At 41.8% G+C, this 15,270-nt stretch overlaps 1 protein-coding gene across 2 annotated transcripts in view; it reads right to left on the minus strand.

The window, feature by feature from the left end:
* KCNQ4 (potassium voltage-gated channel subfamily Q member 4) overlaps positions 1–15,270 on the minus strand; it is a 129,114-nt gene that overhangs the window by 10,661 nt on the left and 103,183 nt on the right. For both annotated transcript variants that reach the window (XM_087970513.1, XM_087970514.1), the window contains exon 9: positions 7,651–7,806. In XM_087970513.1, coding sequence (XP_087826639.1) covers positions 7,651–7,806 — 156 coding nt within the window. The remainder of the gene's footprint in view (positions 1–7,650; positions 7,807–15,270) is intronic.

Genomic DNA, 15,270 nt, shown 5'->3' on the forward strand with positions numbered 1-15,270 from the left:
GGAAGCTCAGCAAGCTCAACCACGAGATAAGCTGGCTGAGAGTTTTATTTAGGATAATGTTTGGCCAATAAACCAAGAACATCTTCCTTGATTGCAAGGGAAAGCCTACAGACCAAGCAAATGTGGCCGTGGAAGGAAGAAGCCATTGTTCCCAGATAATACTTCTCCTTCCTTCCTAACAAGATATTTGACCCAACATAAGAGAATAGAGTGTCGCTCAGGGTTGAACTGTGGAGTCCTTGGTGCTCTCTGAGCTTGGTTGTTTTCTGGCAGACGTTTCATTACCTGATTAGGCAACATATATGCTAGCTTTCTTTTGCTAGAAGACACTGGGGTTTGCTCTCTATTTATATACAAGTGACTTGCTCTGTCAGAGTTGGTGGGAGTTGTTCTTGGTGGTTCCTCCTAGTTATGATCTTATTTAGTTGGGTAATGAAATGTCTGTAAGAAAACAACCAATCTCAGAGAGCACCAAGGATTCTACGCTTGTCCCAATTTGCCTATTTATTCAAAGTACCCAGGAGGATTCAGATGGAGATGGATCTGTGGGGGACAAGAGCTAAAAAAACCAAGATGGCCGCTACAACCATGTGATTGAAGCCTTGGGTCCTTTTTACATGCACATCACTTGCAACTGTTAGATAAATACATGTTTTGCTTCACACAAGCGCAAGGGGAATTGTGGGGGTTGGTAGTGGTGAAAAATGTCACGATCACAGCCACATCAGTACAAATAAAGTCCTGCCCCATTTTGAAACATGTTGCATGTGCAATGAATGTTTAAAAAAAACAGGAGGGGCTTCAATCACAGTATTACAGACATATCTTTCCAAAGGAATCTAACCATAGTTAACCCTAATCAAAATTAACATATGTTTCAGTGGCTAACTTTAAAGTTGACTAACTTTCATTAACTCAACTGAGGTAGTTTGCACTCTCAAAACCTTTTCTCTAGCAGAACATTCAGCTTTATGAATTTGTTCAACTAACCAAACTGCTCGGGTTCATACCACAACCCTAAGTCCTTGGAAAAATTAACCAAGTTAAACCTAACTAATTGTGGCATGTTTAGTAGCCACAGCCAAATAGCATGAAACAGGATATCTTTTATAGTAATAGCACTTAGACTTATATACCACTTCACAATGCTTTCCAGACCTCTCTAAGCAGTTTACAGAGTTTGCATATTGGCCCCAACAGTCTGGGTCCTCATTTTACTGACCTTGGCAGGATGGAAGGCTGGGTCAATCTTGAGCCGGTGAGACTCGAACTGCCTAACTGCCAAAATGCTGGCAGCTGGCAGTCAGCAGAATTAGCCAGAATTAGCCCTTGCCATCTCAGACAGTGTCTTTTTGAGCAAGGGCTCCAGAACTGAATTGTAAAACACAAGAAAACACCGAATTGCTTCTCCTTTTCAAGGATGGCCTCTGAATTCTGCTCAGTAGGAGCACTAGAACCAAAAACAGAAGTCCACAGATCCAAATGGTATTTGACCTAACAGACCCAGCAATGGTTTGGCCAAGAATTTGACTTCAATGGACAGAGCTTCTTTTTCTTCCCACCCAAGCAGAAAAAGGTATTTCTGACTGCACTGTTACATTTCTTTGCTAACCATTCCCCACATGCCTAAGCTAAATATAAATAACAGTCCCTCGCTCACAACCATTGTCTCTATCCCACTCAGCTTCAAGCATGCATTGCGTAACACTTTGGGCTCATGTCTTGATCAAGGGCATCCACCAGGTGTGAGATCATAAAGGTGCCCACAATAGTAAAATCAAAGTTCTGGGTGGACCACTGAACCTAGAAAACAGGCAAACCTTCATGTCACTGTCATTAACCACTAGCCTGTGGACATTTCTCTTTTTCTTGAGTTGGACAATTCTGCTTCCAGCTGGCAAATGGAAGGTTACAAAAACAAATAGTGGTGGCTATCATCTCTGTCTTTCTGCTTACCATCATTCCTTTTGGCAGAGAGGAAAGGCATAGCTTTAAAACGCTGATTGGTCACCAAATGGGAAGAGTCAAAAATCTACAATGGTGAGTTGGAGAAAGGGGATGACACCGTAGAATAGTGTCTTTGTGTGTGTGTGTCAGGAGTGGGGAAATTCCAGCATCTGAGAAGGAGGAAGGATAGGATTTTACCATCTGTAAAAAAAAAAAACCTGCTCCCTATAGTTCCAAGGAACCGGCAAAATCAAAAGCCCCCGATTTTGTGGACATGGAAAGTTGTGCAATGTCAACTTAGCCCCAATGTAGAATTGTCTGTGATCCAAAGGAGATGAAACAGTTCTTACTGGATTAAAGAGGCATCCAAAGAAATAGGAAAGGTTGCCTCACCCATGCCTAGCATAAAGAAATCACTGCATTGTGGACTTCAAGACCATCTATAGCCCAAAGTATGGAAGAAATGCCTCCAGATTTATAGGAAATGCAAAGCCCAGGAAATTAATTCCTCTTTTCAGCAAGGGTCGGAGATTGGTGGAATAAAAGCAAGATAAAATTGGCATGCAGAAATGCCAGTTGCCAAATTTGGTTCAGAGAGACAGTTTGGTGTAGCAGTGAAGCATCAAGTTAGAAATCAGGAGAGAGATGAGGAGCTCTGCTCTCACTTTAGGTGCAAAAGTAACTGGGTGACCTTGAGTCAGTCCCACTCTCTCAACCCTAAGAAAGGATGAAAGGCAACCATCTTGCCAAGAAAATTCCAGGGACTTCTCCAGGCAGCTGCCAGGAGTCAATCTTGGCTCAAAAGTACCACCCACACTACAAACAAACCTTGGTTAGCTATCTTAGAGCCATTAATGGACATAATTCTCACTGCGCAGCTGGCTAAGTAAGGAATCACAAGTGGCCATTTTCTCCAGAAGGCTTGTCCAACAAAACATCCTGTTTTCAATTGGCTTTTCAACTGCAGGTATGACTTGAACTTAGGGAAATAGATGATATTTCATATGTCCCATCTCGTTCCCAAGTAACAAACACCTAAGCAACATTTTCTGACCAATCCTCCAACAAGCACCAGGTTTTTATTAGATACTTTTCATGCATTGTTCCCTCAATAGAGATTTGGAGGATTGCAACTTTGGGAAAAATGCCTTAGTATTTCAAAAAGAGAAAATGACAAGAACTGCACTGCTACATTTGCTTTACACAGGTGACTCTATATCAGTTCAGGAGCCCATGGATTGATTCTTGGGAATTATTTTCCTCACTCCCAAGAAATATTTTTGTCCTGCTGTAGCAATTTTCATAATTCCAGAAGATACATTCCTGCATTCTAAAGCTACCTAGAGCTGCCACATGTCTGGCTTGTCTTTGCTACATTAGCCCTATGAACATCTGAGATCTCCACCTGAAGCAAGCCGTGAAGGAATAAGGCAGCTGCAACAGCAGTGGTCTCTGGTCACTGCCATGACCCAACAGATCCCAAAAAGAGGAGTGAATACTTTTTTTAATGAATCACAGGTGGATAATTGGTCATCTAACTTGCAAAGATGTCTTTGCACAATGACTGGAGGCATTGTGAAAGGGTCACTCTGGAGGCACCATCAGTAAAAGTAGAACACTGATCATTGACCTGCTAATTTCTCACCATCTTGCAAGAATGCACCATTGGGATCATCCACATTTCCCATGGAGGAAAACTGGCAGCTCTTTTTGGCCTGTCTTACTGGGCAGCATGGTCATCAGTGTTGATTTTCTTGAGGAACTTCAAAGCAACTCTGCATTCTCAGGTGAGTTGCCTTTTTCCAGGAAGGACAGAGGACCCTGGTTTTTCCACCTTTGATTGGAGATTATTCCAACAGCCAGTTTTCAATCTCCAGAATTCCCCGTTCCTTTCCCCCATGCAGCTCAATTAAGAAAACTGGAATAACTTCAGGGCCAGCCCTAGGGCAAAATTCCCAACAAGGTCAGATTCCTTCTTCAGCTGAACATAGTTTGGATGGGACTTCTTCCATGACAATCACCAAGTTTTAATGTCATGGATAGAAGAAAGGGGGCATGAAATTGTACATAATCAAGATTCTTTCAATACCTTCTACTGTATGGTTCAATCTGACAAGCCAATGGACTAAGTCTTTCCAGGACTGCTAGGTTATCCAGCCAAGGTGTTCATGGATTGCATCCATATCTTAAATCGAAATCTGCCCATTTGTAAGAAGTTGAATCACTGGGATCAATCAATCAATCATTTAGAAGAATCACTCTGCTAATGGAATCACTACATCTGGAAGGATGAGGGAGATGTTCCTGTCTTCATGCATTCATGTTTCCAAGTGACTACCACTGGCCCTAAGAGTTATTCCAGACCCAGAATATAATCAGGCAGCTACAAGAAGGTAAATCTCCAGCGCAGCTTTATACTTTTGTTTGAAAGTACAACCTGAGGAAACCAATCTTTCTGATTTAAGATTTGGGGGTATGAAAAATCAGAGAGAAACACAAAAACTCCCAAAATAAACTGAAGCAAGGTTGAGGTACAAAGTGTCATGATGGTGGCCCACTAGATTACTATCTTGGCCTGAAATGATTAATTGCATTCCATGTTAGACTGAATATTCAATCATCAGGTACCCTTTTCCATTAGGTTCACTCTCCAAGACTTAAGGAACACAGAAACTTTTTAGAATCATCTCATAGTTGGTTGCTTTGGGAACCTGGACAAATTCTCCTGCCCTACATTTTAAACATCCTAAGAAATCCATACCATGTTGAAGTGTTTTGATTTCTTTTGATTAATCCAGATATTCTCTTAGGGTTGTCAGAAGTCAGAATAATGTGGCTTGGATGGTTGGGGCAAGGATGAAGAAGAGAAAAGAAGCAGGAGGTTTTAGAAGAAAAGAAGAATTCAGAAAGTATTAAGCAGCAACAGGGGTCCCTGGGTTCTTTATCTCCCATCCCAATGTAGCCCATGTTGAATCCAAGTGCATTTGTTTTGACTCTTGCTCAAAAGCTGCACTGAAGACATACCATTATTTATTTTTTTCAGGAGAGCAAACATATCTCCCACCCTGGAAGGGCATCATAACAAATGGGAAGGAAGGACATCCCCATGCACTTCTCCATTGCACATGATTTTTGCAGCATGCCCTCTCTGATATTAAAAAGGGAAGGGTTTGAATCAATGGGACAACCATAATGCAAATAGAATATGAATATCAAGACAAGTCCCCAAACATCTCCTGGACAGCAGATCCAAAGCCTCGGTACCTCTGTTTCCAGCCGGTGGGAATCCGAAAGAAATTCCTTTTACTACTAAAGATCTGGCTAGAGAGAGGAGAAGGAAAACAAAAACAAAAAAACAAGAACAAAAAGAAGAGGGGGAGGGAGAGAAGACAAGAAGGAAAAAGAAAGGAAGAGAGGGGAAAAGGTTAGTAAGGGGAAGGGCAGAGGGGAAAGCCATGCTGAGGCCAACAGGACATGATGAATGTTGTGAGAGCACCATCCACAGAACACCTCACTCAGGATATCCCAAAATTCACTATAATTTCCAATCCTATCATTGATATGGACAACTCACTTGGCCTCCATGAAACAAGCCAGCGTCACCAGAGCTTGCTGGAGGAAGGCTTGGTTTAAAAAATGATCAGTGTAGTTCAGATCTGGAAATGGGCATATTGGCCAAGAAGGTCAGATGTCACATTACTCATGTTCTTCTTGTCTATTGATAGCTATTTCCAATACCTCAATTAAAGGGTCCTCCTCTTGACTGTGAGTAAAACCAAAAAAGAATAGTTTGCTGTTCTCACTGCCAATCCCAATTGCTTTTTTTATGGCTTACAACCAGGCCTTAGCTCAGAGACCTTGCTGCTTTTAATATGAGTTTAACAGGTCTCCTGCACAGGGAGTGGGCAAATAAGATGTCTCTCTGTTGCTTCACCATTCTCTAGACCTGTCATCTTTTCTTTATGCTTCTTTTGAACATAACTTCATTGCTCTTCTGGAAGAGTGCTCAGTAGTCTTAGGACCACAGTTGATAGGTGCTCGGAGAACTATGCTAGGGAGCAACAGAGAAGCACCTCTCATTTCTACTTTCTTATATGACTTCCACACCACCACTGATGGGGAGGTGCTATTCAGGTTGATAAAAGTTTCTGAATGAGGTATAAGAGATGACTCTACTTTGAAAGCCTGTTGCCCAAATCAAAATAGACCTGGAAGACTCTTCCCATGGAGAGAAGAGTCACCTTAAAGTGTTCATCTGACTGCACCAACAGAATGCTTGGTGAAATATATCAGCTTGTGCCCATAACAAAGCTTGTTGAGGACATTATGGGGAAAATATTGTTTTAACACTGGAACGGCCAAAGATGATTGAACACTAATGTCCCGGGCTAGGGACATGATGAAGATATGTGGACATATCTATGGAGATTCTCAATCATCCAGTTCATGATTGTTCCAAAGATGCTTTTTGTAAAGGCAACTGGACTTGATTTTTTTCAGTTCAATTCCAAAATCATTATATTGCATTAATTATATTGTTTCTTGCAAATTGGGCAAATCTATAAACCAAAATAAAATAAATACTGTTTAAATCTTATGGGGGCTTAAGACAACCTTTAACCCTTAAAAACCCTATTCCTTCAAGAGAAAAAACAATCTCATGGAGACTTTTTTCCTACTTGGAGAAATGAAGAGAGAAAACACTACCCTCCCTCACATCCCTGATTGAGATGTTTGGTCTTTCCACTTCTGGTGACACCACAACATGATTAGAAATACCACTTGAGGACTTAAGGAATTACTGTAAAAAGTGGGCCCTGGTTTCCTGCAAAATTGACCTCCCTCATCTCTAAGCACTGATGCAGCAAACAATTCCCTTGGTTCCCCTGTGTTATTTCCATTTTCAATGCTGTTTTTCCTTTCACTCTCCCCAACACACCACGTTATTCCCCCTACCTCAGCAGGAGATGCAGACCACCACCAGCACCTCTTGTAGGAAAACCTACCGTCCTGCTGCCTCCCTCTCTCTGAGGAGGGAATAAAAGCAGACACCACCATTTTAAAGGGAAGGGTTACCTTAGGCGCAAACACTTGGGTGGCGGAGCATCTTCTTCTATCCAGCTTCCGGAAATGATTAGGGAATGGAGAAGTGATGAGAAGATGGACAGAGAAATAGGAATCAAGGGAGACAGAAAGGAGGAGAGAGAGAAAAGATGATGAAATGAGGTGGACTGCAAAGGAGACTTGGAAGGTGGAAACCGTCCAGACCCAGCCATACTGACCCACTTTCTGGAAAGAAACTGGTGCTGAAAACGTTTTGCCACAAGTCCTGCTAGAAAATGAGATTCTGCGTTAGCCATGATGTTATGTGTGTTGGGTTAATCTTTTTGGCGGCACCACCTAAATTTCTCCCTTGAAAAGGCAACTATGAAAATGATCCAGGGGTGGGGTGTAACGCTGGCCTCCAGCCAGAAAAGGGAGATAAAGAATCGTGCATGGTTGTGCCTTTCTTTCAAGGGCCAAGGAGGAACCCAAAGGAAGCCAACTCAACTCGTACCACACGTAGAAACAAACAAAGGAGTAAAACCAGGAGGGAGCAGCAGCACAAGACAGAGTCCACACACCAGAGAGAAAGAGAGAGAGAGAAGGGCATGAGACACACCAGGGGCACGAAAACGTGCAAGGAGGTGGCATCAACCCTACCTTTCTCCTGTGCAAAAAGTAGGAGTGGAGGCTTTCAGGCCAGAGGTGAAGGAGTGATACGACAGTGGAGCTCCATCAGGAAATTTCCTCACCTCAGAGATCCTAAGCCCTCCGTTGCGAGCTCGGTGCAAGTTTTCAAACATAGGGACCAGTTCTCTAGGGTTGGGTTCAAATAAAAACATGGAGAAATTAAAAGCTTTCAAATTGAGAGAAAGGGGAGGAAACAAGCAAGCAAGCAAAAAAAAAAAAGTAGAATGTCAAGGAAAGTTTTGAAAATAGAAGAGGATTAAAAGAGAGATAGAGATAGAGATAGAGAGATAGAGAGATAGATAAAGATAGATAGAGATAGATAGATAGAGAGAGAGGGGGGGAGGGAGGGAGGGGAGAGAGAGAGAGAGAGAGAGGGAGAGAGGGAGAGAGGGAGAGGGAGAGGGAGAGGGAGAGAGAGAGAGAGAGAGAGAGAGAGTGAGAGAGAGGCAAGAAGAAGAAGCAATGAAAAACCTAGCAGAAATTTAACAAAATTAAAACAAACACATTTGTGGACCACTGCCCATAAATTCTTTATAGAGACACTTGTTTTTCTCCATAGGAGAAAAGAATAGCTATCACCTAATTGTTCTGTTTTTGATTGACTTATCTGATAGACTAAATTGATTAGTATTGCTTATAGAATTAGGGTGCATGTCTGATGGGTTACACTGGCCTTTGTTCACATATGTTTAATCTAACTCCAAATCTAATTTAGAAATTAATCCATTTTTTAGTTTGTGGAATATATGGAACTATAAATCAGCCAGATGGCTTATATTCATAAAATACACTAAGCCATGAAAGTGAATGATCAAACTGTCTAAGCTTATCAAATGAAACCAAATTTGTAAGTACTTTGGTTAAGTGTGTTGTGGGAACACTAATTTATGAGCACGAGTTTCTATTTTGGGAAGGCAAGTAAACAAGTTGTCATGAATTATCATAATTTTGTTCTGAGTGTAATGCAAGCTGCAAACCAGATCTGTAGAACATTTCAGATCCTCAGATCTGTAGAATATTTCATTCAGAACTATCTAAAGCAACAGTACCAATCAATGAATCTTACCATTAATTGAGATATTCGGTCTTCAATGCTAAACAATGCCCCATTTCATACTGTTGGGCTGTTCATCATTGATAGTGTTCAGTAATAAACATTATTGAATTCAGGATGGCTATGAAACTTATTCCATATATGTCTCCCAAGGGCAGGCAAGCATACAATAAATATACATGGCAACTGAAATTAGTCCAAAAATTTGCAAAAGGAAAAACAAGACAAAAGGGATGAAAAGCTAGTGCTGGCCATACTTCCATATTGGACTTTGGTCGGAAAATAACAGCAATTTGATGTGGAATTAATCACATAGAAGAACTATCAATTCTTCCTCATTGGATGTCTTCAAGTAACAGAGGGAGTGCTGGACTGTTCTACCAACTCTAGGTTGTGGGCTCCTTTGTACTCTCCAAACTTGGTTGCTTTCTTGCAGATGTTTGATTACCCAATTAGTTAACATCATCAGTTCTAGAAGGGAGTGGTGTTTGTCCTCTCTTTATATACAAGTGGCTTGCCCTGTCAGTGTTGGTGGGAATATTCTTGGTGGTTCCTCAATTAGGCTGTTGTTTCTTGTTTGACTATTTGTTTGAGTTGGTATTTTCTTGAGTGGGATATTGTTTACTTCTCCATTGTTGGTCTAGTGTTAATCTTGGTGTTAATATCTGCTGATCTATGTGTTGATGGCTGTCAAGGATTTTTTTTCTTTTATTTCCTTTTTAGCTTTTTTATTGTCTTTTTGAGTGGCATGTAGATGTTTATCTCATTGTGCCTGTTGATGTTAATCTGTCTAAGTGCCAGGTTTCCAGAAATTCTCTAGCATTTTGGTTTCAGATGTTCAGTTTCCCAGTTGAAATTATGGTGAAGTCTGCTCATGTGTTGTGCAATTAAGGAGTATTCATCATGTCTTCTGACTGCTAGTTGGTGTTTCTGGATGCATTCTATTAGTCTTCTGCCTATTTGTCCTATATATCAGAGCGCACCAAGGACCCTGCAGTTCAGACTTGAGCTGCAAACATTCTCTTCTGTTGATACAAATCTAGATTCACTATACTCAATAGCAACAAGAGGGTTAATAAGTTCTCCTCCATCTGACTCTAGGGCCAAGCAGAATCTGAATTTAGGAGTCAGAGTCAAAGAGTACTGGATAGTCAATATGCCTTGAATATAAGGGTATAGCCAAAAATGATCTAAGAATCCAAATGGTGGATAATGGTCTTTGCTTATAAAATATGTGCTGTTGATGCTAAGTTGTTAGTGTTGACATTCACATCATTACTGTTAAGCTCTAAAATTATCTGCACAAATGGGCCAAATATAAGTTTAATTTGAAGCAAATGCTAGGAAGGTCTTCCTCTTTCACAATGATGTTTCTCTACATAGGATGCAAAGAACCTCCAACTCATAAGACCTCCCATTTGGACCAGTGAAACTGGGGTGGAGACCATAGTTCATCATTAAAACATCACTACTCCAGATCAGTGGTTTGTCCGTGAAGGAAGAAAATAGGTCTCCATACCATGGCCAGATGCTCTCTAGACTATCCTATATGGGGGGAGAGAGAGAGAAAGAGAAAGACGGGGTGCAATTTCATAGCCAAACCACTGAATAGGGGAAGATGGGAATTCTTCTCCCTGATGTTTGGCAAATGTTAATCTTTGGAAACTTCCAATCGGGCAATACTAACCATCATAAAGGGAGCAGGTTTTGCATAATTTATTCTTTCTCCTTAGTGCAGAAACTGTAGCCTTCCAGAATTTTTTTTTTAAGTTTTCTAATGAATTTGGTCAAACCCACCAAAATTTTGCATTCAGCACTGAATGAGTGCAATTCAAAAGGCTTCAGGGTGCAGCTTCCAAGCCTGTGTCATGTACATTCAGAAAAAAGTCCTTGAGGCAAAGATGTTTGGCATTGTATTTTTTTAAAAAAAAAATCTTCATCCCTAAAAAATGTAAGATATTTTGAAACGGGAAAAAGTGAAATGACAGCACAGGCTTCCTGAATCCTGATTCTTCTTTTCAATCATCTTTTCACATAAGGGATAGCCAATGATAATAAATCTCCTCTCCCCTTATTACACTGGTTAATGAAATTTGTGATTCACCAAGCCACACACTGTAATATGGAAGTAAATCAAGGGTATCATCTTCTTGGTCTCCTTGTTTATTAAAAAGGTCCATGAGAAGGTCTGTATGCCAAAAGTACCCAATCATGAGGTATAGAAACTTGTCATTTTTGGCCCTTGTTACTACATTTCTTCTCACTTACTTTCCCCCCTTCCATCTTCCTTCCTATCTCTTTCTCCTGGTCTTGGAGGAGGGTCTAATGTCAAGGTGTCTATCTTGACGGCATGATTCAAGTTCCAACCCTTTTTACATGCAGATGCCATTTTGACATTTTTATTTCTCCCCAGGTGGACACTCATACCCTCCAAATACAGGTTTCCCCTTATTATATAAGGGACACAACTATGAGTTTAAGTAATTGTGCGTTCCAGTTCTAGTAGGAATGAACTGGTGAAGTGGGGTTGAAGTCCCACCTTTGGGGAAGGACATGAGTTGGTGTTCTTTTGGTCAGATCAGCCTCTTGCACATAGTGTTCTCCAAGTCAATTAGTGCTATCTTATCTTGGAGGCAAGATTGAAAGCATCTTGGCAACATTTTGACGAGGTCCCACTCGCCATCTTCAGGCTGGTGCTTTTGGCTTCGTGCTTCTGCGAGCAAAGCGTGATCGGAGCTGCCATCGCCCTATATATACTGGTGAGGAGTTTGTCTGTGTTGTCATTTCTTGATTGGTTGGTGGAGTTGATGTTTGCAGATTGGCTGGCTTTTTCATAAGAACATGTGTGGCTGAGGTATTGGCTGTGTGTCTATCAGCCTCCTTTGTTGTAACGACCTGGGTAATGGGCTGTGTGATGACCTTCTGAGTTCTATTGTTTTGACATCCTGGGTCTTGTGCTGTAATCTCCTGGGTCGTTGGCTGTGTTGCAACATCCTGAGGTTTTGTGGTGTGACCTCCTAAGTTCTGTGATGTGATATCCTGAGTGGGTGGCTGTGATGTGACGTTCTGGGTTTTGGTTTGGCTCCGAATTTGAGGCCTGGATAGTGTTCATGGTGTGTGTCTGTTTGCTTGGTTTGGGGATCAGGGTGTGTGGCAGCTGGTGATGCAACTGTGGTCTGGTTTCTGGATGGTGGTTGTCTTTCATCTATGGGATGGGTTTGGGTTTGAGTCTGGTGAGGGACAATGGTGGTGGTTTCATGTGTTGTTTTGGGTCCGGTGTTGGTTTTCATGGCTGGGATTCATTTGTTGATAAGGGCTAGTTTCCAGATGTGTGGTAGGAGGGAGGCATCATCCCGTTTATTCATGTTATGGGGGTGTTTCTCTATTTCAATGGCTTCCCTGATTATTCTCTTGTTGAAGTGTTCAGTATTGGTTCCCTCAAAATTAATTTCATGTCCTGTGGCTTTAAGGTGCTGGAAAAGGGAGGAAGTATTTTCTTCTTTTCTGACTGCGTTCTTGTGTTCTGCGATGCGTGCATTTATTATCCTGTTGATTTGTCCAATGTATGTGGCTGGGCAATTGTTGCATGGTATTCATAAACTCCTTGGTGTTCTACCTGGATCTTGTCTTTGGGGTTTCTTAGGATGTTGGTTATTTTTTGGTCAGTGCTGAAGGCTGTCCTAATATTGTGTTCGTGGAGAATTTTGCTGATTTTATCTGTGGTGCCTTTGATGTAGGGGAGGAGGGCGATACCGTTGTCCTGTTCTGTGTCTCGGTTTCTGGGGGTTGTCTCCCTTAGGATTAGGTTGGTAACTGTGCTTCTTTGGAATCCGTTGGAAATTAATATGTTAGTGAGGGTGTGTAATTCTGTTCTCAGGTGGTCTTTGTCTACTAGGTGTTTGGTTCTGGAGATGAGGGTCTTGGCTACAAAGTTGATCTGTGCAGGGTGGTGATGGGATTGTGCGTTTAAGTAGCGGTTGGTGTGTGTTTTCTTTCGGTGGATGGTGTGTCCTAGGGAGCCATTGGTTTTTTTGTAAATTAGGATGTCCAGGAAGGGAAGTTAGTTGTTGGCTTCTGTTTCTATGGTGAATTGTATTTTGGGGTGTAGGCTGTTGAGGTGTGTGAGGAAGTTGTCCAGTTTTCTTTCCCGTGTGGCCAAATTACGAAAGTGTCATCCAGTATATATAGGGAGAGAGCAGCTCCGATCACGCTTTGCTCGCACAAGTATGAAGCCGAAAGCACCAGCCTGAAGATGGTGAGTGGGGCCTCATCGAAACGTTGCCAAGTTGCTCTCAATCTTACACGGGAAAAGACCCGAACATGCCAAGACCTGCATACCTGTATGTGTGAAAATCTACACATATATATATATATATATATATATATATATATATATATATATATATATATATATATATATATATATATATATATATATATATATATATATATATATATATATATTTTCTGAGGTTCTCGGGTATTTGTATGTGGATCTTTGGTTATTCGGGTTTTCTCCCGCGTAAGATTCAAAGTATCTAGGCAAGCGGCGAGGTCCCACTCGCCATCTTCAGGCTGGTGCTGGCTTAGTGCCAGTGCAAGCAGTGTGTGACCGGAGCTGCCATCTCTCTATATATACAAGTGGTGGGGGATGGTGTGCTGGGCTGGTTGGCTGTGCTGCAGCCTCTTGATTGGTTGATGGAGTTGATGTTGGTATAATGGGCTGTGTAATGGCCTTTTGTTGTAGAGATATCCTGGATCTTGTGCTGTCATCTCCTGGGTCGTTAGCCTCTTGTGTTTTAACGGCTTGGGTAATGGGTTGTGTGATGGGCTTGTGAGTTCTTTTGTTGTGGTATCCTGGGTCTTGCTTTGTAATCTCCTGGGTCGTTTGTGTTTTGATCTCTTTTCGATTAGCCTCCTGTGTAGTAACAGCTTGGGTAATGGGTTGTGTGATGACCTTGTGAGATTTATTGCTGTGGTATCCTTGGTCTTGTGCTGTGATATCCTGGGTCATTTGCTGTGTTGTGACTTCTTGAGTTCTTGAGGTGTAATTTCTTGAGTTTTCTGATGTGATGTCCTGAGCGGGTGGCTGTGATGTAGCATTTGGGTTTTTAATATGGCTTTGAGTTTGGGGTCTGGGTCTGTGTTCGTTTGGCTTGAGCAGTATGTCGTGCCACATCTTCATGGTGGGGTCAGTTCGCTTCATGTATGGTTCAGAGGAGTTTGAAGTGGGTAGTGATGCAGCTGCAGTGCGGCTTCCACAGACCACAGACCAGAAGCCGCACTGCAGCTGCATCACTACCCACTTCAAACTCCTCTGAACCATACATGAAGCGAACTGACCCCACCATGAAGATGTGGCACGACCACGAACTCAAGCCAAACGAACACAGACCCAGACCTGTTACTACACAGGAGGCTAATCGAAAAGAGATCAAAACACAAACGACCCAGGAGATTACAACGCAAGACCCAGGATACCACAACAAAAGAACTACACATAACACACACACACACACACACACACACACACACACACACACACATATACATATACATATATGCATTATGTTCCATTATGATGCTGCATCTGTCACTTTACAGATGTTAGCACTCCCCACCGATGCCTCTTGATGCTTCTCAATGAAATTCCCGAGTATGTCCACTCCGCCCCTCTGCTACTTGCTTTTGGATGTACAATCCACAACTTTCCCCCTCAAATAATCAGTTTTAATCGTTGTTTTGTGCTGCTTCTGCCTGTTTGGTCTTTAGTTTTGCTTTGATTTTTGAAGACAGTCACTTGATTCCACAGAATTTGTCTCCTTTGTATTTTTGTCTTGTTCTATGTTGAAGACAACTGAAAACCTGCTTCTATACTAAACATTAGAAAAGTGGGAGATGCATTTAGACACAGAGATCCTTGTGGACTGCCACAGGCTGTTTGAGACTAAGAAAATGCAGTCAAAGTAAGTCTTGAAAGAGGACAGCTTTTTAATTGAACAAATTATGCTTAATAATAACAGTCTACCCTGTATGTATATGCATGTGACCCCATTCATGTCTACATGTATGCAAAGGTCCAGAATCATGCTCCCATTAACAGCCCAACTCCTAGCCTCATACCTCTCCATTAGTCTCCATTGCAGCTTCCACCACCTAGAAGATCCTGGAGCCCAGTTTGAGTGGAGGAAACGTCACATGTTATGAAAGATGTGAATGGAATTATGATGCCTTATGGAAAGGGCATGGAATCTGAACATTCAAAGCCCAGCAAACATGTTCAAAGGAAGCGAACTATGAAGCACCAGCCTCACTGATTTTAGCCCTTTCACCATGGCCAGTTCCTGTTCTGCAATTATCCATAATTAATCTACCACCTTCTCATGATGGATGGGATTTAAACACTGGATTGGATAAGAACTCATTTATCAGAGGAACTCCATGTCAGGGAATGGCCACTTGCACGGGAGTGCAAGGCCAGATGAAAGGCACTCCTCTAGCTGGCAAGCAGGAAACAACATCTCCCCACCATCAAA

The sequence above is a fragment of the Notechis scutatus genome, chromosome 8, assembly GCF_049901735.1.
Source record: "Notechis scutatus isolate UNSWTSFEM ecotype Mainland chromosome 8, rNotScu1.2, whole genome shotgun sequence".
Taxonomy (NCBI): Eukaryota; Metazoa; Chordata; class Lepidosauria; order Squamata; family Elapidae; genus Notechis; species Notechis scutatus.